This window comes from Bos indicus x Bos taurus, chromosome 24 (assembly GCF_003369695.1).
Source record: "Bos indicus x Bos taurus breed Angus x Brahman F1 hybrid chromosome 24, Bos_hybrid_MaternalHap_v2.0, whole genome shotgun sequence".
Lineage (NCBI taxonomy): Eukaryota > Metazoa > Chordata > Mammalia > Artiodactyla > Bovidae > Bos > Bos indicus x Bos taurus.
Window position 1 is genome coordinate 24,938,654 of NC_040099.1, and position 23,703 is coordinate 24,962,356.

General features: G+C 40.4%; 1 protein-coding gene across 2 annotated transcripts in view; it reads left to right on the plus strand.

Moving 5' to 3' along the window:
• GAREM1 (GRB2 associated regulator of MAPK1 subtype 1) overlaps window positions 1-23,703 on the plus strand; it is a 236,513-nt gene that overhangs the window by 63,252 nt on the left and 149,558 nt on the right. For both annotated transcript variants that reach the window (XM_027526327.1, XM_027526329.1), the window contains exon 2: window positions 17,363-17,503. In XM_027526327.1, coding sequence (XP_027382128.1) covers window positions 17,363-17,503 — 141 coding nt within the window. The remainder of the gene's footprint in view (window positions 1-17,362; window positions 17,504-23,703) is intronic.

Consider the following 23,703-nt stretch of genomic DNA (forward strand, 5'->3'; position numbering starts at 1 on the left):
TGTTGTTCAGTCACTTAGTCGTGTCCAACTCTTTGCAACCCCATGGGCTTGCAGCACACCAGGCTACCCTATCCTTTACCTGAGTTTGCTCAAACTCAGGTCCATTGAGTTGGTGATGCCATCCAACCATCTCATTCTCTGTCACCCCATTCCCCTTTTACCTTCAATCTTTCCCAGCATCAGGGTCTTTTCCCATGAGTTGGCTCTTTGCATCTGGTGGCCAAAGTATTGGAGCTTCAGCATCAGTCCTTCCAATGAATATTCAGGGTTGATTTTTCCTTTAGCATTGGGGAAATTTGATTTCCTTTAGATTGGTTTGATCTGCTTGCAGTCCAAGTGATTCCCAAGAGTCTTCTCCAACACCACAGTTCAAAAGCCACTTCACACCCACTAAGATGCTTATAATTTAAATTAAAGATGGATAATAGCAAGTGTTGGAGTATGTGGAATAATTGGAACTCTCATTCATTGCTAGAGGGAATGTAAAATGGTGTGGCCGATTTGGGGAAAAGGTCAGGGAGTTCTCAAAAGTTAGATATACAGTTACCATATGACCCAGCAATTCTACCCCAGGTATATATCTCAGAGAAATGAAAACATATGTCCATACAAAAACTTGTATACAGATGTTCTTATCAGAATTATTCAATAATTGCCAAAATTGTAAACAGCCCAGATGGCCATCATCTGATGACTAGATAAATAAAATAGTATATCCATATAATCAGATATTATTCAGCCATTAAAAGGGATGAACTACTGATTCATGCTACAACATAGATGAACCTCGGAAACATGCCAAATGAAAGAAATCAGACACGAAAGTTCACACATTTTATACCTCCATTCCTACGAAATTTCCAGATTAGGTAAATTTATAGATACAGAAAGTAGTGGTTGCCTAAGCCTGGGGTGGGGAGTAGAGACTTAATTGTTAATGGATTTGAGATTTCTTTTGGGATGATAGAAATGTTCTATAATTAGATGGTGGTGATGATTACACAACTCTGTGAATATACTAAAAGCATTGAATATAAACTGCAATCTGAATTTTCTGGTGTATTAAAGATTTTAAATGCATATTTATCTTGGAAGTTACGTCCACTAGTTGCACTGCATCCCATTGGCTGTAACCTAGTTACAGAGTTACACCTACTTGCTGTGGGGCCTGGGAACAGTATTCTGGGCAGCCATGTGCCTGCGAGGGGAGTGTTACTGATGACAGGGAGTCAGTGAGATATTATTGCTGCTGCTGCTGCGGCTGCTAAGTCGCTTCAGTCGTGTCCGACTCTGTACAACCCCATAGGCGGCAGCCCACCAGGCTCCCCTGTCCCTGGGATTCTCCAGGCAAGAACACTGGGTTGCCATTTCCTTCTCCAATGCATGAAAGTAAAAAGTGAAAGTGAAGTCACTCAGTCGGGTCCGACTCTTAGCAACCCCATGGACTGCAGCCGACCAGGCTCCTCCGTCCATGGGATTTTCCAGGCAAGAGTACTGGAGTGGGGTGCCATTGCCTTCTCCAGAGATATTATTGGGTCTCTAGCAATCTCTGCCACTTTCCAAGTTAAAAGTGAATTTAAAAAAACACAGCTACAATTTATTATGGTTAAGTCGACAATCGTGCTAGATGTAAAGCTTCCCATGAGCCTGAAATAATAACTTGGTGTTTTTGTTTTTTTTTTTAAGATTTTACATACAAAGAGAAATCTGATAAGGTAGAATTTTCCTTATTTCTTATTGCAAAATATAAGACCAAAAAAGGAGGTAAATACCTTTCATTTCGTCTGGTAGTTAAATGTATGGGAGCTAAATAGTGAAAAATGACCATGTTGAGCTATCATTGGTGGTTTATCAATACCAGGTGGGGGCAGGTGGTTTCTTCCGCTCTATATTAATTAAGGAACCCAGACTGCTGGCAGCTGGGCTATCTTCAACTTGTTCCAAGATCTTTCTGGGAATCAATATTCAGCCCGTGGCCAAGGAAAGAGCATAAAGGATGGCTTGTGGGCGGTTTTCATGGGTTAGGACAGGAAGTAGGAAATGTCATTTCTGCTCCCACACGTTGGCTGAGCACTAAGTGACGTGACACCACTTAACTGCAAGGGGAGTGGGAACGAAAAAGAAACCTGCCTGGTAATCAGCTCCTGACATCAAAGGTATTTTTTAAAATGTTTAGGGAGAGAAATGCAGTGCTTTGAATAGTTAATTCAGTAGGTTTCCTTTATGCATGAAAAGGATTTTAAGGTCAAGTAAATACATAATTAAAATTAGGCAAGACTATTAATAAGGAGGAAGTATATGTACAGTATTATCACTCGACTAGCTTTCCTTTTAACATTGGTAAAATAAAGCAGTGTACAGCTGTTAAGTTAGATTTGTAGTAAGAAAAACATGTAGAATATTTCAATTTACCCATTGTTGATAGAGTTAGCTATGACATTAACAGTCTGTGTCTAAAACAGATTTAAAGAATACCCAATTCAGTAAACCTCATTCATAGTACATATGTATTAACAAATCAGATTATTTTAGTGGGGCCTTATTAGTCAGTCAACAGATATTGGGAGTACCCACCCCAGACAGGGTGCTACTTATGTCCTGAGAGGAAATCAAGCTAAAATGATACTTTACAAGAGAAAAATAAGTAGCAATATAAGACCATAGTCAAGTGGTGTACTGTTAGTTGCTCAGTCATATCCAACTCTTTGTGACCTCAGGGACTGGAGTCCCCCAGGCTTCTCTGTCCATGGGATTCTTCAGGCAAGAATACTGGAGTGGGTTGCCATGCCCTCCTCTAGGGGGTCTTCCCCACCCAGAGACTGAACTCATGCCTCCTGTATTGGCAGGCAGGTTCTTGCCAGTGAGCCACCAGGGAAGCCCCATTAAGACGATATATTATTTTTAAAGCAAAGCAGAGTCAGGACTTAAAGGATTAACAATATATGCCTTCTGTGGGGATAGAGCCTGTTACTCTGGTGTGAAATGCTGCACCAAGAATAAAGACACAAATGTGGAAAATAAAAAAACACTTTAATTTACTAGCTGCCAAAATTACAACACAGCTTAGAGAAGTGAGTGAGTCACTCATTTGTTCCATGTGACATGAGAACAGCAAAAATAAATAAATAACACCGTGAGTATTTACTTTCTTTTATGCATTCCACTCAACCTTAATACAGAACTCATCCGCAGTAAGTTAACAGGTTTAATATCAAAACATTATCAGTTGTCATCTGAGTACAGTCATATTTCATGTTTAAAAATAAAGCATTTCAAAGAAATTTGGATTCTGCTGTGCAGACACGAGGACTTGAGCTGATTCAGACACATTCTGAGTAATTCATGTATAAAGGTACAGCAGTTATACACTTGCTCAGACACATTCAGCTGTAATGAATTTCATTACAGTTCAGACAAAGCTAAAATAGAAGGCATTAAAAAACAAAAACAAAAACCCACAAGGTTCAACGTTGGGGAGAATAGCCTAAGTTAAAAGTTACTGTGCTGCTGCTAAGTCTCTTCAGTCGTGTCCGACTCTGTGCGACCCCATAGACGGCAGCCCACCAGGCTCCCCCGTCCCTGGGATTCTCCAGGCAAGAACACTGCAGTGGGTTGCCATTTCCTCCTCCAATGCATGAAAGTGAAAAGTGAAAGTGACGTCGCTCAGTCGTGTCCGACCCTCAGCGACCCCATGGACTGCAGCCTTCCAGGCGCCTCCATCCATGGGATTTTCCAGGCAAGAGTACTGGAGTGGGGTGCCATTGCCTTCTCTGAAAAGTTACTGTAGAATACTTAAAAAGCGAAACAAGAAAGGCGGTTGCCTGAGGTGGGGGCTGAGGGTGGTGGGCAAAATGGGTGAAGGGGCAGGTGGGAGCCAAAGGCACAAGTCTCCAGTTAGAAAATGACTAAGTCACGAGAATGCGATGTACAGCATGGCGACTCTACTTAGTATAATTGTATTGCACAGGTGAAAGTAGCTGGGAGAGTGGATCTTGGAAGTCTCTTAGGAAAAAAATAGCAACTGTGTATAGTGGTGAATGTGAACTGAACTTCTTGTGGTGATTTTGTGGTATTTTTAAATCAGGTTGTTAGTATTTATGCCTAAAACTAACACCATGTTGTGTCAGTTATACCGCAGTTAAAAAACAAAAAAAAAACCATGAGGGCAGTGAATCCGGGCTGTTTCATTGCATTGTTGTGGATGCTGGTAGAACCAGATAGTTTAGAGAGGATCTCATGCATTGGAGAAGGAAATGGCAACCCACTCCGGTATTCTTGCCTGGAGAATCCCAGGGATGGGGGAGCCTGGTGGGCTGCCATCTATGGGGTCGCACAGAGTCGGACACGACTGACGCGACTTAGCAGTAGCAGCAGCAGCATCCAACAGCATGTATGGTCTTGAATGTCTGTTCCTTATCCCCATGGTTCTCAAGGGGTTTCCCTGGTGGCTCAGACAGTAAAGAATCTGCCTGCAATATGGGAGACGTGGGTTTGATCCCTGGGTCGGGAAGATCCCCTGAAGAAGGGAATGGCAACCCACTTCAGTACTTTTGCCTGGAGAATCCCATGGGTGGAGGAGCCTGGCAGTCTGCAGTCCATGGGTCACAAAGAGTCAGACACAACTGAGTGACTAACACTTTCACAGTTCTCAAACTTGATAAATGTAAAGACTGGTTTTAGAAGGGAAGAAATGCTTGTAATTTTCATAGTGTTAATTTTTTATTATGTCACTTAAATATATATGAACACTAAACAGTCAATCTAAATTTCTTGTGCTCATAGCTCTAAAATTTACAAATTAGGATAGATGATAAGCAAAAAAGTTACAAAATTAGTACAGTTTAAGTGAAAAATACTGATATTCAAAGCAGGAAAACATTCATAGAGCTGGTCTATCAAGAGCCAGTAAGATGAGTCATGAGTAAATAGGGATTGGGAGATAAATTCAAATATAAGGCATTTCATTGCAGGAAAATGAAAGAAAGTGAGAAGAGGGCCCAGATGTATGAAAGTGCCATGTGTATGTGGCCCAGAGAACTGTTTTTTGCGCTCCAGTATATGATGTGGGGAACGTAAGGCGAGAGACTCTTCAGAACTAGATCATGGGAGCCTTGAGTACTGGGCCATGGAATTAAGGCCTCCTTGTGGCTGGGAACCTCTGAAGGCAGATGGGAGTCGAAGAAGAAGATGAGCAGTGCTGTGTTCTTTCGAAAGTGTCGTCTGCAGCAATATTTCAGTAAATTGAAAAAGTGAAGAATAGAGGATTGAAACCCCAGTCAAGAGGTTAGATCTATGAGAGCAGATACTTGGTTCACTGCCGTATCTCTAGGTCCTAAAACATAGCTGGTCCTGGATAAGTATTGAATAAATGTGTGATGCCTGAATGAATAGCATGGCAGAAGTATGCAGAAGGTAAAGTCTGGACTCTGAGCTCGGAAGAGAAGTTAGTGACCGGTAGCATGGATTCGAGAGTTGTCCATAACTAATGGGACCATTGAGAGATGTATACGATTGTAAAGGAGAGAGAAAAGGTGAACAGGCTAAGGGTGGAACCTTGATTGTGTGTGTTTCAGTCATTCAGTCGTGTCCAACTCTTCACGGCCCCGTGGACCACGTGAGGCTCCTCTGTCCATGGGATTCTCCAGGAAAGAATGGAGGGGTTCCCATGCCCTTCTCCAGGGGATCTCCCTGACCCAGGGATTGAACCCGTGTCTCTTGTGAATCTGCATTACCAGGCAGATTCTTTACCACTAGTACCACCTGGGAAGCCATTCGGGAACCTTGATTAACTCCTATAATTACAATTAATATAGATGGATGTAAAGGGGAGAAAACTAGGAGCAGGTAAGACGGAGACATCAGAAAGGTGAATCAGGAGATTATGTTGGTCAAACAGATAAAGGAACACAGTTTGTGTACGTCCAGATTATAAATATTTATTTTAAATTTTGAGATTGGTTTTTTTTAAGTGGACTGACTTTAAACAATTCATAGATTTATGTTCCCCTAACATGAGAAATGATTTTAACAGGTTGTGAGACTTGAGAATCAAGGTCAAACCAGTCAAATATTTATAAGTATATCCAGATGTGGGGAAATTTCAGGATGGCACTAACGTATTTTGGAATTTAACACACAGTTCTTTGAGAGTTCTTTTTACTACATCTTTGAGCTAAATATGTAAGTTTTAGCATGTTATACATAGTACTTAAGCAACAGGATAATTATAGCACCAAAAAATGTTTACTTCATGAATTCATTTAAATAGTGTCTCTATTAGTGACCTGCCCGAGGATATTTTAAGTGATTATATTAAGCTTTTTTTTTCTAGACAATTTTTGTGAGACTTATTTTGCCTCAAGCAGGCACTTGGTTCAGTTGTTTTAAAAAATGAAAAAGACATAAGCTGAAAAATAGGCGTTGGTTTCTTACCACTTTATGGCTTCAGCAATCATTCTGAATCCTCTTGATAGAGTGTTTACTGCATCAACAAGCGGGAGAATTTCACGTTAAATTTTCTGACTAACTTCACTGCAGTTGCTTCTTGGCTGCCTCTTTAGAGCCCACTGTGGAATAAAATTAAAACCGTTTTTATGATACAACAATTTAGTTGCAGAAAATGACATTTTCTCTTTTCCCTGAATGGCACTGTGTTTTCCTTCTGAGTTTCCTGCACACACCCCATGGCTCTGGTTTCTCCTCCCTCATCGATCTTTTATACATAGTTGTTGTTTAGTTGCTAAGTCGGGTTCGCCTCTTTTGCGACTCCATGGACTGTAGCCCCACCAGGCTCTTCTGTCCATGGGATTTCCCAGGCGAGAATACTGGAGTGGGTTGCCATTTCCTTCTCCGGGGATCTTCCCAACCCAGGGATAGAACCCACGTCTCCTGAACTGGTAGGCGGATTCTCTACCACTGAGCCATCAGGGAAGCCCATTTTTTTTATAGTACCACCACATTAATTTTCCTAAAGCAGAATTTTGACAATCCAAAACTCTTCAGTGGCTCCCTATTCCACCCTCATTTAAGCCCAACTTATCCATCACAGAAGAATCAACCCAAATGCTGTATATTCCCCGTTAGCATTTTGTTGATCCTCTCTGCTAAAGTCCCCACCTCCACTCTCAGTATCTTATTCCTCTTGCAATAGTGTTCATCCCATCCTGCCTTACGTGAAATTACGAGAACGTATCTCACCCAGGAGAATGAGGGGCAAGGTATTCTTTATATTTTTGCTCACTCCCCAGCTCCCCAGTTGCTTTGTGCATAAAAAATTCTCAAGTGTTTGTTGGTCATCATATTGTACACATTAAATATGTACAGTTCTTTGAATATCATTTATAACTCCGTAAATCAGGTCAGGGGGTGGTTTGTTTTTTAGTGTCGTTGTTTTGGGATTTTTGCTTAAAATCCTACCTCTTTATTATTTTCATCATGTTTGGACAAAGCTTTCTTATCTAGGTTTTTTGTCTTCCCTGGAATTTCAAATGGCCTCTGTTTTTTTTTTTTTTTTTTTCTTACTGACTAAAGAATAATGTACTTTTTACACTTTCCTCAAGCTTTTTCATCCCCTCAGTCATGCTTGCAAGGCTGCCTCTCCAGCTGTTTTTTTAAAAAGGCAAAATAAATACATGTTGTTGGGTAAATAAATGAGAAATACCTCAAAATGACAAACTTGCAAGTGACTCTTCTTTCTTGTATGTTCCTGATCTCTTACCCTTTTCCCATGGTGCCTTTCACTTTGTAATTCATAATTTAATCATTCATTTGCGTTAATGGTCCTGTCTGTCGCCTTCCTGTTGGATTCCTGAGCATCCTTAGGGCAGGGCCATTTGTTTTGTTTGCTTCTGCATCTCAAGCACTCCGGAGTAGAGCCTGTCTTACAGGTTGAGTCAAGGAGTGAGACTTGAGGCCGAAGGTCAGGGTCTCCCTGTTTCTTGGGTTGTCATTGGTGGTTTTTAAAGGCAAAGGACTGTGGTATTGGAAGAGCAGAGTAGAGAGTGGGACCATGGAGTGAGTTTTCTGCCACTTACGAGAAAAGGACAAGCTTCTTGACTGCTCTAAAGGTCGTTTCCTCACCTGGGGAAGATTCATAGGCCCTAAATTACAATGCTTATGTGAGGACTGAGTTTTAGGGAGAAAAAGCTTCCAATATAATTAATAGCTGACCCTTACTGATTGTTTCTAACATGGTCAGACGTGTGCTGCACCTTTCCATCACTGTCATCGCACGTCTTCACAGCTGCTCTGTGAAGCAGGGACCATTGTTTCCCCATCTCACAGTAAAGAGGAGGTTCCTGCCCAGGACCATACAGTGGCGGTGGCAGGGCTCGGGCTTGACCAGGTCTGCTGTACCTAAAGTGCAAGCTTGTAACACCTGCCTCCTGGGTATATGCCCTTCCTACCATCCTGCCTCCTAATGGGGAGCACCTAGAAGGCTGCTTAATTTCTCCTTTGGTGCAGCCATTCCAGATCTTTCTTTCCTGCTTTCTTTCACGCTTGAGGGATGCAGAGGGTTCATGAGTACCAGTGGTCCCTGGTGGTGGCTTTATGAACCACCATCCTCCCACTATTTATTACTCTGATAACCGAGTTGATATTACAGCTTCCTCTACTTTATTTACTGAAAACATATTGACACTTTTAAGAATTTTTGAAAAGTCTATGAATGCCATTTCAGAACACACAGTGAAATCAATAATAATTCATTTATTCAGATATATAAATATAAATATATTTAATATATTTTGACATCTTGATATAATGTCAAAAATAAGGAAGGCATATTATTTTCTGTATAAAGAAATTAGTCTTTTCAGGTTGCTATTGTTTTTGTTGGGTCATTTTTTTGACCATTGGAAAATTGTAAACCAGGGTTAGTGGGGGATGGATTATTTTAATATCTAGGAAAAAACATTTTTTAAGTTTCAGGGGATAGGTTTCTCATTTGAAATAGTTTGTTATTGGGGCAAATGCTGAAAAGTTACTTTAGAAAATATTAAAATCAAAAATTTCATTGTATGTTACAAAGTTTCATTATTTTCAATTGATTGGGAAATTTAGTGGGAGGCCAGAGAGAATTGGCAAAACATAAAATTTTGTTTTATTGTTTTATTGAAGTATAGTTGATTTACAGTGTTGTGTTACTTTCAGTTGTAGTTACAGTTACGTATCAACTCAATTCAGTTGCTAAGTCATATCCGACTCTTTGCAACTCCATGGACTGCAGCATGCCAGGCTTCCCTGTCCATCACCAACTCCCAAAGCTTACTGAAACTCATGTCCATCTAGTCGGTGATGCCATCCAACCATCTTATCCTCTGCTGTCCCCTTCTCCTTCTGCCTTCAATCTTTCCCAGCATCAGGGTCTTTTCCAATGAGTCAGTTCTTTGCATCAGGTGGCCAAAGTACTGGAGCTTCAGCTTCAGCATCAGTCCTTCCAGTGCAGGGCTGAAGTCGTTTAGGATTGACTGGTTTGATCTCCTTGTAGTCCAAGGGACTCTCAAGAGTCTTCTCCAATACCACAGTTCAAAAGCATCAATTCTTCAGTGCTCAGCTTTCTTTATGGTCCACCTGTCACATCCATACATGACTATTGGAAAAACCATAGCTTTGACTAGATAGACCTTTGTTGGCAAAGTATTGTCTCTGCTTTTTAATATGCTGTCTATGTTGGTCATAGCTTTTCTTCAAAGGAACAAGCACCTTTTAATTTCATGGCTACAGTCACCATTTGCTGTGATTTTGGAGTCCCCCTGAAAAAACTCTCAGTGTTTCCATTTTTTCCCCATCTATTTGCCATGAAGTGATGGCACCAGATGCCATGATTTTAGTTTTCTGAATGTTGAGTTTTTCTGAATGTAGAAATAACACCAGAAAGAATGAAGAGATGGAGCCAAAGCGAAACAATGCCCAGTTGTGGATGTAACTGGTGACGGAAGTAAAGTCCAATGCTGTAAAGAGCAATATTGCATAGGAACCCAGAATGTTTGGTCCATAAATCAACGTAAATTAGAAGTGGTCAAACAGGAGATGGCAAGTGTGAACATCGACATTTTAGAAATCAATGAACTAAAATGTACTGGAATGGACGAATATAACTCAGATGACCATTATATCTACTACTGTGGGCAGGAATCCCTTAGAAGAAATGGAGTAGTCCTCACAGTCAACAAAAGAGTCCAAAATTCAGTACTTGGGTGCAATCTCAAAAACGACAGAATGATCTCTGTTCGTTTGCAAGGCAAAACCATTCAGTATCACAGTAATCCAAGTCTATGCCCCAACCACTAATGCTGAAGCTGAAGTAGAACAGTTCTGTGAAGACCCACAAGACCTTTTAGAACTAACACCCAAGAGAGATGTCCTTTTCATTATAGGCGACTGGAATGCAAAAGTAGGAAGTCAAGAAACACCTGGAGTAATAGGCAAATTTTGCTGTAGAGTACAGAATGAAGCAGGGCAAAGGCTAATAGAGTTTTGCCAAGAGAATGCACTGGTCATAGCAAACACCCTCTTCCAACAATGTAAGAGAAGACTCTACACATGGACATCACAAGATGGTCAACACCAAAATCAGATTGATTATATTCTTTGCAGCCAAAGATTGAGAAGCTCTATACAGTCAGCAAAAACAAGACCAGGAGCTGATTGTGGCTCAGATCATGAGTGCTTTATTGCCAAATTCAGACTTAAATTGAAGAAAGTAGGGAAGACCACTAGACCATTTGGGTATGACCTAAATCAAATCTCTTACAATTATACAGTGGAAGTGACAAATAGATTCAAGGGATTAGATCTGATAGAGTGCCTGAAGAACTACGAATGGAGTTTTGTGACACTGTACAGAAGGCAGTGATCAAGACCATCCCCAAGAAAAAGAAATGCAAAAAGGCAAAATGGTTGTCTGAGGAAGTCTTACAAATAGCTGAGAAAGGAAGAGAAGCCAAAAGTAAAGGAGAAAAGGAAAGGTATTCCCATTTGCATGCAGAGTTCCAAAGAATAGCAAGGAGAGATAAATCCTTCCTCAGTGATCAGTGCAAAGAAATAGAGGAAAACAATAGAATGGGAAATCCTAGAGATCTCTTCAAGAAAATTAGAGATACCAAGGGAACATTTCTTGCAAAGATGGACACAATAAAGGACAGAAATGGTATGGACCTAACAGAAGCAGAAGATAAGAACAAGTGGCAAGAATACACAGAAGAACTATACAAAAAGATATTCATGACCCAGATAACCACAGTGGTATGATCACTCATGTAGAGCCGGACGTTTTGGAATGTGAAGTCAAGTGGGCTTTAAGAATCATCACTACAAACAGAGCTAATGGAGGTGATGGAATTCCAGTTGAGCTATTTCAAATCAGAAAAGATGATGCTGTGAAAGTGCTGCATTCAATATGCCAGCAAATTTGGAAAACTCAGCAGTGGCCACAGGACTGGAAAAGATCAGTTTTCATTCCAAGCCCAAAGAAAGGCAATGCCAAAGAATGTGCAAACTACTGCACAATTGCTCTCAGTTCAGTTCAATTGCTCAGTTGTGTCCGACTTTTTGCAGCCCCATGGAGTGCAGCATACCAGGCTTCCCTGTCCATCACCAACTCCAGGAGCTTACTCAAACTCATGTCCATTGAGTTGGTGATGCCATCCAACCATTTCATCCTCTGTCCTCCCCTTCTCCCACCTTCAATCTTTGCCACTATCAGGGTCTTTTCCAATGAGTCAGTTCTTCACATTCATCTCACATGCCAGCAAAGTAATGCTCAAAATTCTCCAAGCCAGGCTTCAACAGTACGTGAACCATGAACTTCCAGATGTTCAAGCTGGATTTAGAAAAGGCAGAGAGGAACCAGAGATCAAATTTCCAACATTTGTTGGATCATTGAAAAAGCAAGAGAGTTCCAGAAAAAGTTACATATATTCAGTTACATTTATATTCTTTTTCAGGTTCTTTTCCATTATTGATTATTATGATATTTTGAATATAGCCCCCAGTGCTGTTTTTCTTTTTTATCTTGAGTAGTGTATATCTGTTAATTCTGAACTCTTAATTTACCCTTCTCCCTCACCTTTCCCCTTTGATAAACATAATTTTGTTTTCTATGCCTGTGAGTCTCTGTTTTGGAAATAAGTTCATTTGTATCATAGTTTTAGATTCCAAACAAAAGTGATACCATATGATATTTGTCTTTCTTTGAGTTATTCCATAGTATGATAATGTCTAAGCCCATCCATATGGCTACAAAAGGCATTATTTCATTCTTTTTTTATGGCTGAGTAATACTCCATTGTATACATATCCCACATCTTCTTTATCCTTTCGTCTCTCAGTGGACATTTAGGCTACTTCCATATGTTAGCTATTGTAAATCGGGCTGCAGTGAACATTAGGGTGCATGTATCTTTTCAAATTACAGCTTTGTCTTTTCCTGATATTTGCCCAGGGAGGGGATTGCTGGATCATAAGGTAACTCTGTTTTTAGTTCTTTAAGGAACCTCTTGACTGTTCTCCATCCTGGCTGTAACAGTTTACATTCCCGACAGTTTAGGAGGGTTCCCTTTTCTCCATACCTTCTCCAGCATTTATTGTTTGTAGACTTTTTGATGATGGTTATTCTGATTGGTGTGAAGTGAGTAGTACTTCATTGTCATTTTGATTTGTATTTCTCTAATAATTAGTGAAATAGCTCAACTGGAATTCCATGACCTCCACTAGCTTTGTTCATAGTGATGCTTTCTAAGGCCCACTTGACTTCACATTCCAGGATGTCTGGCTCTAGGTCAGTGATCACACGATCATGATTATCTTGGTCGTGAAGCTTTTTGTACAGTTCTTCTGTGTATTCTTGCCACCTCTTCTTAATATCTCTGCTTCTGTTAGGTCCATACCATTTCTGTCCTTTATCGAGCCCATCTTTGCATGAAATGTTCCCTTGGTATCTCTAATTTTCTGGAAGAGATCTCTAGTCTTTCCCATTCTGTTGTTTTCCTCTGTTTCTTTGCATTGATCACTGAGGAAGGCTTTCTTATCTCTCCTTGCTGTTCTTTGGAACTCTGCATTCAGATGCTTATATCTTTTCTTTTCTCCTTTGCTTTTCACTTCTCTTCTTTTCACAGCTATTTGTAAGACCTCCTCAGACAGCCATTTTGCTTTTGTGCATTTCTTTTCTATGGGGATGGTCTTGATCCCTGTCTCCTGTACAGTGTCACGAACCTCCATCCATAGTTCATCAGGCACTCTGTCTATCAGATCTAGTCCCTAAAATCTATTTCTCACTTCCACTGTATAATCATAAGGGATTTGATTTAGGTCATACCTGAATGGTCTAGTGGTTTTCCCCACTTTCTTCAATTTAAGTCTGAATTTGGCAATAAGGAGTTCATGATCTGAGCCACAGTCAGCTCCCGGTCTTGTTTTTGCTGAATTTATAGAGCTTCTCAATCTTTGGCTGCAAAGAATATAATCAATCTGATTTCGGTGTTGACCATCTTGTGATGTCCATGTGTAGAGTCTTCTCTTGTTTTGTTGGGAGAGAGTGTTTGCTATGACCAGTGCGTACTCTTGGGAAAACTCTATTAGCCTTTGCCCTGCTTCATTCTGTACTCCACGGCAAAATTTGCCTGTTACTCCAGGTATCTCTTGACTTCCTACTTTTGCATTCCAGTCCCCTATAATGAAAAGGATATCTTTTTTGGGTGTTACTTCTAAAAGGTCTTATAGGTCTTCATAGAACCATTCAACTTCAGCTTCTTCAGAGTTCCTGGTTGGGGCATAGGCTTGGATTACCGTGATATTGAATGGTTTACCTTGGAAAAGAACAGAGATCATTCTGTCGTTTTTGAGATTGCATCCAAGGACTGAATTTTGGGCTCTTTTGTTGACCATGTTGGCTACTCCATTTCTTCTAAGGGATTCTTGCCCACAGAATAGTAGATATAATGGTCATCTGAGTTAAATTCACCCATTCCAGTCCATTTCAGTTCGCTGATTCCTAGAATGTCGACATTCACTCTTGCCATCTCCTGTCTGACTACTTCCAATTTGCCTTGATTCATGGACCAAACATTCCAGGTTCCTATTCAATATTGCTCCTTACAGCATCGGACCTTGCTTCTATCACCAGTCACATCGACAACTGGGTATTGTTTTTGCTTTGGCTCCATCCCTTCATTCTTTCTGGAGTTATTTCTCCACTGATCTCCAGTAGCATATTGGGCACCTACCAACCCGGGGAGTTCCCCTTTCAGTATCCTATCATTTTGTCTTTTCATACTCTTCATGGGGTTCTCAAGGCAAGAATACTGAAGTGGTTTGCCATTTCCTTCTCCAGTGGATGTGAACCATGAACTTCCAGATGTTCAAGCTGGTTTTAGAAAAGGCAGAGGAACCAGAGATCAAATTGCCAATATCCTCTGGATCATGGAAAAAGCAAGAGAGTTCCAGAAAAGCATCTATTTCTGCTTTATTAACTATGCCAGAACCTTTGACTGTGTGGATCACAATAAACTGTGGAAAATTCTGAAAGAGATGGGAATACCAGACCACCTGACCTGAGTCTTGAGAAACCTGTATGCCGGTCAGGAAGCAACAGTTAGAATTGTTCATGGAACAACAGATTGGTTCCAAATAGGAAAAGGAGTACGTCAAGGCTGTATATTGTCACCCTGCTTATTTAACTTATGTGCAGAGTATATCATGAGAAATGCTGGGCTGGAAGAAGCACAAGCTGGAATCAAGATTGCCGGGAGAAATATCAATAACCTCAGATATACAGATGACACCACCCTTATGGCAGAAAGTGCAGAGAACTAAAAAGCCTCTTGATGAAAGTGAAAGAGGAGAGTGAAAAAATTGGCTTAAAGCTCAACATTCAGAAAACTAAGATCATGGCATCCGGTCCCATCACTTCATGGGAAATAGATGGGGAAACAGTGGAAACGGTGTCAGACTTTATTTTGGGGGGCTCCAAAATCACTTCAGATGGTGATTGTAGCCATGAAATTAAAAGACGCTTCCTCCTTGGAAGGAAAGTTATGACCAACCTAGATAGCATATTCAAAAGCAGAGATATTACTTTGACAACAAAAGTCCGTCTAGTCAAGCGTATGGTTTTTCCAGTGGTCATGTATGGATGTGAGAGTTGGACTGTGAAGAAGGCTGAGCGCCGAAGAATTGATGCTTTTGAATTGTGGTGTTGGAGAAGACTCTTGAGAGTCCCTTGGACTGCAAGGAGATCCAACCATTCCATTCTAAAGGAGATCAGTCCTGGGTGTTCATTGGAAGGACTCATGTTGAAGCTGAAACTCCAATACTTTGGCCACCTCATGCGAAGAGTTGACTCATTGGAAAAGACCCTGATGCTGGGAGGGATTGTGGGAAGGAGGAGAAGGGGACGGCAGAGGATGAGATGGCTGGATGGTATCACCGACTCGATGGACATGAGTTTGAGTGAGCTCCAGGAGTTGGTGATGGACAGGGAAGCCTGGCATGCTGTGAATAATGGGGTAGCAAAGAGTCAGACACAACTGAGCGACTGAACTGAACTGAATAGTGATGTTGATTCTTTCCTGTGCCTGTTGGCCATCTGTATGTCTTCTTTGGAGAAACGTCTATTTTGATCTGCCCATTTTTTAATTGGGTTGTTTTTTTGTTATGGAACTATGTGAGCTGTTTGTATATTTTGTAAGTTAATCCCTTGTCCATCACATTGTGAATATTTTCTCTCATTTTGTAAGTTGTCTTTTCATTTTCTTTCTGGCTTCCTTTGCTGTGTAAAAGTTCTTAAGTTTGATTAGGTTCCATCTGTTTATTTTTGCTTTTATTTCCATTAGTCTAGGAAGCAGATCCAATAAAATATTGCTGCAACTTATATCAAAAAGGATTCTGCCAATGTTTTCTTCTCCTCTAAGAGTTTGAGAGTTACATGGTCTTACAATTAGGTCTCTAATCCATTTTGCGTTTATTTTTGTATATGATGTTGAAGAATGTTTTAATTTTATTCCTTTACATAGAACTGGCCAGTTTTCCCAGAAACACTTGCTATAGAGACTGTGTTTTTCTCTATTGTGTATTCTTGCCTCCTTTGTTGTAGATTAATTAACCATAAGTGTGTGGGTTTATTTCTAGGCTTTCTGTTCTGTTCCATTGATTTATGTGTCTGTTTTTGTACCAGTACAGTACTAAAACATGTAAAGTTTGAAAGGAGATTATAAGCATTTAATCTCAAGTACTGTTTCAACAGAGAGAAATTTAATCACTACAATATAAGTACCAAAAATAAAAAACTAAATTTCTCTCTGTTGAAACAGTACTTGAGATTAAATGCTTATAATCTCCTTTCAAACTTTACATGTTTTAGTACTGTACTGGGCACATTCCCTGGCAGTCCAGCGGTTGGGACTTTATGGTTTCACAGACAAAGGCCTGAGTTCCACTCCTGGTTTAGGGAACTAGGGTCCCATGAGCCATGGTGTACCCAAGAAAAAAAAAAAGCATAAGCTTTGGAATCTGACCTAGGCTTGAATCCGCACCTTTCTGCTTATTAAATCTGTGCACTTAGACTATACATTTCTGTTTTTAAAAATAATTTTGTTTATTTATTTATCACATCTGAGCTTGGTCTTCGTTACTGCATGGGCTTTTCTCTAGCTGCAGAGAGCTGGGGCTACTCTGTAGTTGTGGCGTGTGGGCTTCTCACTGCGGTGGCTTCTGTTGTTGTGGAGCATGGGGTCCAGGCCAGGTGGACTTCAGTAGGTGAAGCACGAAGGTGCAGTTGTTGTGGCTCCCCAGCCTCTAGAGACCAGGCTCAGTAGTTGTGGCTCATGGGTTCAGTTGCTCTGAGGCAAGTGGGATCTTCCCAGGTCAGGAATTGAACCCATGTCTTCCATGCAATGGCAGGTGGATTCTTTACCACTGAGCCACCAGGGAAACCCCTATACTTAACATTCTGAACCTTCATTTTTCTTGTCTATAAAGAAGGAACAATACCTGCCTCATAATGTTCTTCTATTACATTGAAATAATACATATAAAACATTTAATTAGATGTGCTCAGGATATTGTTGGCACTCAGTATATTTTTATTTTATTATATTATTGTTGAAATACCACTAGGATAGAATGAGGTATTTAAAAATCTCTTTGCAGATAAATGGGAAACATTTTTATGGAATCCTGTGTATAGTTGTCAACTTGGCATGGAATGCCTTTTTTTAAATTGCTGATTCAAAAGTGGACTTTATCTCATCTTGGGATGAGCTGTCAACTTCTCCATTAGTGAACTTACAACTAATGAAATTGTGTTGCAGAGAATGGAGTAAGCAGATGCTAATTCTAAGTTTCTTATAAAATTTGTTTTCAGGAGAGTGCGTAGAAGGGCTGCGGGACAATGACTACCTTCTGATCCACTCGTGTCGTCAGTGGACCACCATCACCGCCCACAGCTTGGAGGAGGGGCACTATGTCATTGGGCCAAAGATAGAGATTCCGGTACATTATGCAGGTAAAGCTCCTCTCAAGGGACAGGGCCACGGAAGGGTACTTGAATATGCTAATTTTCTCTCCACAGTGAGAAAATAGGAGTTGTCTATAAACTAGAGGATATAATGACTTGGACAAAGAAGAACAAAACACTTTGGTTACCAGATTCATTTTGTCATAGGAATTTCTAATTAATGCATGTAGTTAAGCATGAATTTTTTTTTTTCTTTAATGATCTTGTGCGTTTTTTTAACTTTTTATTTTGTACTGGAGTATAGTCAGTTAACAATGTGAAAGTTTCAGGTGGACTGCAAAGGGACTCTGCCATACATGTACATGTGTGCATTCTCCCCCAGACTCCCCTCCTATCCAGGCTGCCACATAACATTGAGCAGAGTTCCCCGTTAAGCACAAATTCTTCTCAGATATTCATAAAATAAAAATGTTCCGAAGATCTTCTTTGGAAAGGCAGTCCATATGTGTAGGCAGCCTCTGAGCACAAGGATCTCTGAATTAACCTGAGCACAATTTGTGAATGACTTTGATTTCATGGTTTTACAAAATACCATTGCACAAACAAGCATTATGGTCTGGTTTTAAAAGTATTGAAAAGTCAGATACCTGCATATGTCCTTCTGCAAAGGAGCATTTAGAACACAGACAGCAGAGGTGACCTCACTGCTTTAGTTGAATCAGGATAATAGCTACTTTCCTGCCTCACTTGGAATTCTGTTCAGTGTAACATGTCACTGTTGCATTTATTTAACTAATTTTTAACTAGTTTAGTTAACATGTTAACTAAATTTACTGTTATTTAACTAGTTCCTTTCCATGTCATTTAACTAATATTTATTAAGGGCTTTCTAAGTACTAGCACTGTTCTAGGAATTCAGGATCCATCTAGTAGCTTGAATGCATTTTCAATAGTGGCAGTTTATACATGCAGTTTTTAAAAAGCATTTTAAAAAGCATATATATATATATATCCTACACTTCCTTCTGTTCCTTATAATTCATTATGTGAAGGATCTTTTTCTTTTTCTCTAGTATCATTAATGTTTCAAAAGTCTGTAGCAGGATGCCCTAGACTGCTGTTATGTTTTTGAGCGAAACCTCTGCATTGCCCAGAGAGTTGTCTGTTTGGAAAAGGGGCTTCACTGTATTCCCACTGCCTAGAACAGCAGTAAATGGTATGTGTTCAGTAAATATTTATGGGATGTAAGAATGGTTTGGTCCCCTTTTTATTTCTAGGAGTCTTTATTGCTGGATATGACCTAGGGGTCACTAAACTTCTCAAAATCCTTATTACAGAAAAAATTTAAGAAAAGATTTCTGTTGCCTGAAACTCTGTCCTAGAATTCTCTTTCCCAGCTGTGGGAGTAGCCTTCATAGAAAAAGGAGGAACATATAGCTACAGAAAGTGTTAAGAGTGATATTGGGAGCCAGGCAAAGGGACAGAGAATGAGAGCGAGCCTCCACCTGCCTGGTCTCTCCTGCCAGTGGTCACACGACAGGTGAGTTCCATGCTAGTTTTAGCCGAACCAAAATTATGGTTCCTGTACTTCATGGAAAACCAAGAAGGAAGATGTAAGGTTGTGATTCAGATGAATAAATTTACCTAATCTGTTGTGTTCTTTTAGCAGATTGACTTTTAGTCTTTCCCCCAAACCCTTGTGAATAGCTCTGTGACATCGCTTGTCCCAAACGAATGTTGTCATTTGATCAGATGTGCAGATTTCTTTAGAGACCCCATATACCACCAGTCTCTCTAACTTTCTGCTCAAAGCTCTCATGCTCTGATTCTAGTCCACTTCTCCAAACTTAACTTTTCCACTCTGAAGAGTGGGCCTTCCCCTCTGGCTAGATTAGTCACCTTCCTGTGTCCTGGACATTCTGAGTACTTTTCCGTGTAACCACTCCCTGGCCGGAGTTGCCTTCCTCAGCTGTGCTTCCGTCAGAGCCTGTCGTTGCATCAGGAGGCTGCTGGCTCCCCCAACTTGTCCCCATGTTGTCTCCTGATGTGCTTACCTTGTATCACATGCATTTGGCACACGTCCTCAGGTTTCACTCCATTACCTCTTCCTTGTACTTGTGCTTAGGCACTCGGTCATGTCCACTCTTTGTGACCCCATGGACTGTGGCCCACTTGGCTTCCCTGTCCATCAGATTCTCCAGGCAAGAATACGGGTATGGATTGCCATTTCCTCCTCCAGGGGATCTTCCTGACCCAGGAATCAAACCCATGTCTCCTGTGTCTCCTGCTTTGCATGCGGATTCTTTACCTGCTGAGCCATTGCATGTACCCATATCTCCACTTGCCAGTTGGACTGTACACTCCTTAACAAGTGAGACTAATTCAAAAGGCCTTTGTGAGTCCTTTGGATCTGTACACAAAAGATACAGTTCTTTATGGCTGGGGATGTTCCATCCAGGGATCTCAAACGTGGCTACATATCTGGGAATCACCTGGGAAGCTTTAAAAATGACTGATGCCCAGTTCCACATCCAAGGTTCTGATTTAATTGGCTTTGAGTGTGGGCTGAGCATCAGGGTTTTTAATAGCTCCTCTTGTTATTCAGCCAAGGTTGGAAATCCTTTGTTCTGGAGTGGGCATTCGCTGTGTCAGATGATGAGATTTCCCCAAACACCTGCAAATACTTGCAAATGTTTTGTTCTAAATATATAGATTTTTTACATTCATCTTCCGTTGGGATAAAAAATGGTATGCGGACAGCTTACTGTTTATCTGCAAGGAAAGTGATAGTGCACTTAATTGGGAACCCCAGGCAGTATATTGCAAATGATACTTTTTCATTTTTAAAGTAAAGTTAAAGACTAAAAGGAAATATGAGCACTAAGATTCCACCACTTTACATGAAAAGAAAGAAAACATATTAAAGGAAGAAAAATTTGAAGTGGAACTGTCTTAGTTCAAGTTGCTGTAACAAAATTCCATAGACTGGTGGGATTGTAAATAACAGAAATTTCTTTCTTGAGAAGTCCAAGATCAAAGTGCCAGTAAGTCTGATGTCTGGTGAGAGCCCACTTTCTGGTTTTCAGATGGTTATTTTCTTGCTGTGTCCTCATATGGTAGAGAGAGAGAGAGAGAGAGAGAGAGAGAAAGAAGAGAGAGATCGAGAGTGAGAGAGAACAATCAGCTTTCCTGAGTCTTTTCTTACAAGGGCACTAATCTCATTCATGAAGGCTCCACCCTCAGGACTAATTGCCCTCCAAAGACCCCACCTCCAAATTCCATCACATTGGGGATTTAGCCTTCAGGATCTGACTTTGGGAGGATGTAAACATTCAGTCCATAGCAAGGAACCAGTGTTTTATGAAACTTGATAAAATCATTTCAAAGAACATCCTCAGGTATATTTTATTTCAAAGGATTTATGACCAAGTCCAGCCTTTGGAAGAAAGAGAGCATAAAGTAAATAGTGGAGGCTAAAAATACCATTTATGTCTCTGGTTTAGTAGTGTTCTAATTTTCGTTAGTAAAAGAAACACTTATTCATGCATATTTCACTACTTTGTTATAACTTCATTTACATTGAGAGTCACCACTCATTCTTTGAGAAAAATAATTAATTAAATACGTTTGATGTAGGAATAAAATCTACCAGCTTTGTAATCAGCCTAGTTGGATTCCTGATTCTGCCACTTACTGTGTGTATTTGGGCAAGTTACTCCACCTCTCTGGATCTCAATTTCCTCATCTATAAAGTGGAGACAATGAGTGCCTTTCTCTTTGGGTGGTTGTGGAGATTAAAAGAGGTGATGCAAGTGAAGCGCCTTTCTGAGTGCTTGTTTGTATAGTCACTCAGTCGGGTCTGACTCTGCAACCCCATGGACTGTAGCCCTGCAGGCTCCCCAGTCCATAGGATTCTCCCAGGCAAGAATACTGGAGTGGGTTGCCATTTCCTTCTTCAGGGGGTCTTCCCAACTCAGTAATCATACCCCAGTGTCCTGCATTGCAGGCAGATTCTTTACCACTGAGCGAAGTGGGAAATGCTTACTATTAATACTTCCCAAGTGCTCCATGGTGTTAATGGTGGTGATTATCGTAACGATAGCAGCACAATGTTTCTGAAGATTTAACTCTTTGTTTTGAAGTGCAGATTACAAGTTGAATTACTTTGAGTTGAATGCTCATTAAAGCAGACTGACACCCCTCAGAGCTGTTTTGGCTACTTTTTGTTGTTGTTGTTGTTTTAAACTTATTTTGAGGCTGCAATAGTATGATATATTCCTTTATATTATTTACCCAATTTGGACCATTATTTTGCCATGTTTGTTGTATTCTTTTCCTCCATCTCTTTCTCTACATGCAGGCACACACCCACACACACACCCATATTATTTATTTATTTATCCCAAATCTTTGGAGCAGACCACACGCATCCCCCTTGTACTTTATTATATGGTTCCTAAAAACAAGGATATCCTCTTATGTAACCACAGTACTGTCAGCAAATTCAGGACATTTAATACTTTGATTTAATCTGCAGTGCACGTTCCAGTTTTGTCATTTGTCCCAATAATATTCTTTTCCCTCCAGGACAGCATCTAGTCTGAGACCACTTACTGGTTTTTCCTATCATGTCCCTTTAGTCTCCTTATTTAATCTGGGACCGTTCCTCAGCCTTTCTCGTGTTTCTTGACAATCTAGAAGCATGTAGGCAAGTTGCTTTTTAGAATAACCCTCACTTTGGGTTCCACAGTCTCTTCATGATTAGACTGAGATTGTGCACTTTGGGCTGGTTGTGTCCTCCTCGGTGAGATCACACCTGGAGACACAGGTGTCCCTCTGTCCCTTACTGGTGACCTTGATTTTGATCACTCGGTTAAGACGTCTGATTTCTCTGCTGTATAATTAGCATGTGCTTTGTGTTACTGGGAAGTTTGAAAGAAGATTCTTTGAGATTCTGTGGGTATCCTGTTCCTTCTCTAACTCCCTACCCCGTTTTATTGAGCAGTTGTTGATGATACCTGTCTGATTCAATTTTTACTTTGAAGGTGGTAAAATAGTGCATTTCTAACATAACTCCATTGTTCCTTCTTCCGTGTGTTGTCATTCTACTGTAAGGAAGAGCTGTCCCTCCCTCCCACTGTGCCCTTACTTACCTGTTATTATCAGCATGGAGTTACGGATTCTTACTTCATGCAGGGGGTCAAAATATCTTCCTGTCCTTGTTTATTTTGATGCTCGACTTGTCCATATTTTGCCATTTGGGTACAAGCTGGCCCATCCATCTTTATGACTTGCCCCCTTTGTCCTTATTTTCTGGTGGCAGCTGTTTTTCTCCTTCGCCGTGTACCATTTCTGTCAGGGCCACTGCACTGTGCTGTCCCAGGCAACACCCCTTACTTTGTGGTCTCTCTAAATGGTGTCCCTTGAAGTTGTGCAGTACACAGCCTAGGCAGCCATACACAGCTCTGTTTACATATATTCCAAAAAATAGCAGACCTCAGCATTTTTAGAAAAATCACAATCCCGAGTGCCTTTCCCATATTTTTAATCAGAGATTTTCATGAAAGTCTTCATGTGAAAAGAAATACTGTCATAAAATTTTCAGAGAAGAGAAATACGACTTGAAGTTCTTATCAGAATTACACTCTCACGTGGTGGTGATAAGAATCACCTTACTCTGAATTCTGAAATTATTAGGTGTGCTTTGAAAAAAAAAAATAAAGACGTCCCTCTTTCTGATGAAGTAAATTTTTTATTTGGAATAAAAAGAATTTTCTTGGTTTAACAAACAGTTGATTCCGAGAGAGAGAATGTGTTTAGTCAGCATCACGTATTTTGCTAACAGCAGAGAAACCACTCAAGAAAAATTGGCATAGGGTTTAGAAATGTGATGGCCACTTTCACACACGTTTTAGTCAAAAGGCATCACAGATCAATTTTATCCAAGCTCTAACTTCTTGTTGCTACCGAAAGGGCAAAGATTTCCTAAGGAATGTACAATGGGGAATTCGGAATTTTTATGCATACTCAGGCCATCTAAACTCCTGCCTGGCCTACTCCACTCATAGCTCACCCTGAACATCTCTTACCTCCCCAGTTTATCTTGACTTGTTAAATGACAACAACAAAACAAAACAAAAATTTCTTTTTAAGAAAAAGGAACCTAGTGCAACTTAATTATAGCCAATAGTTTGTAAAGATGAATGAGCTCCCTTTAACAGTTCAGATTTCTCTTCATCAAATTCCTT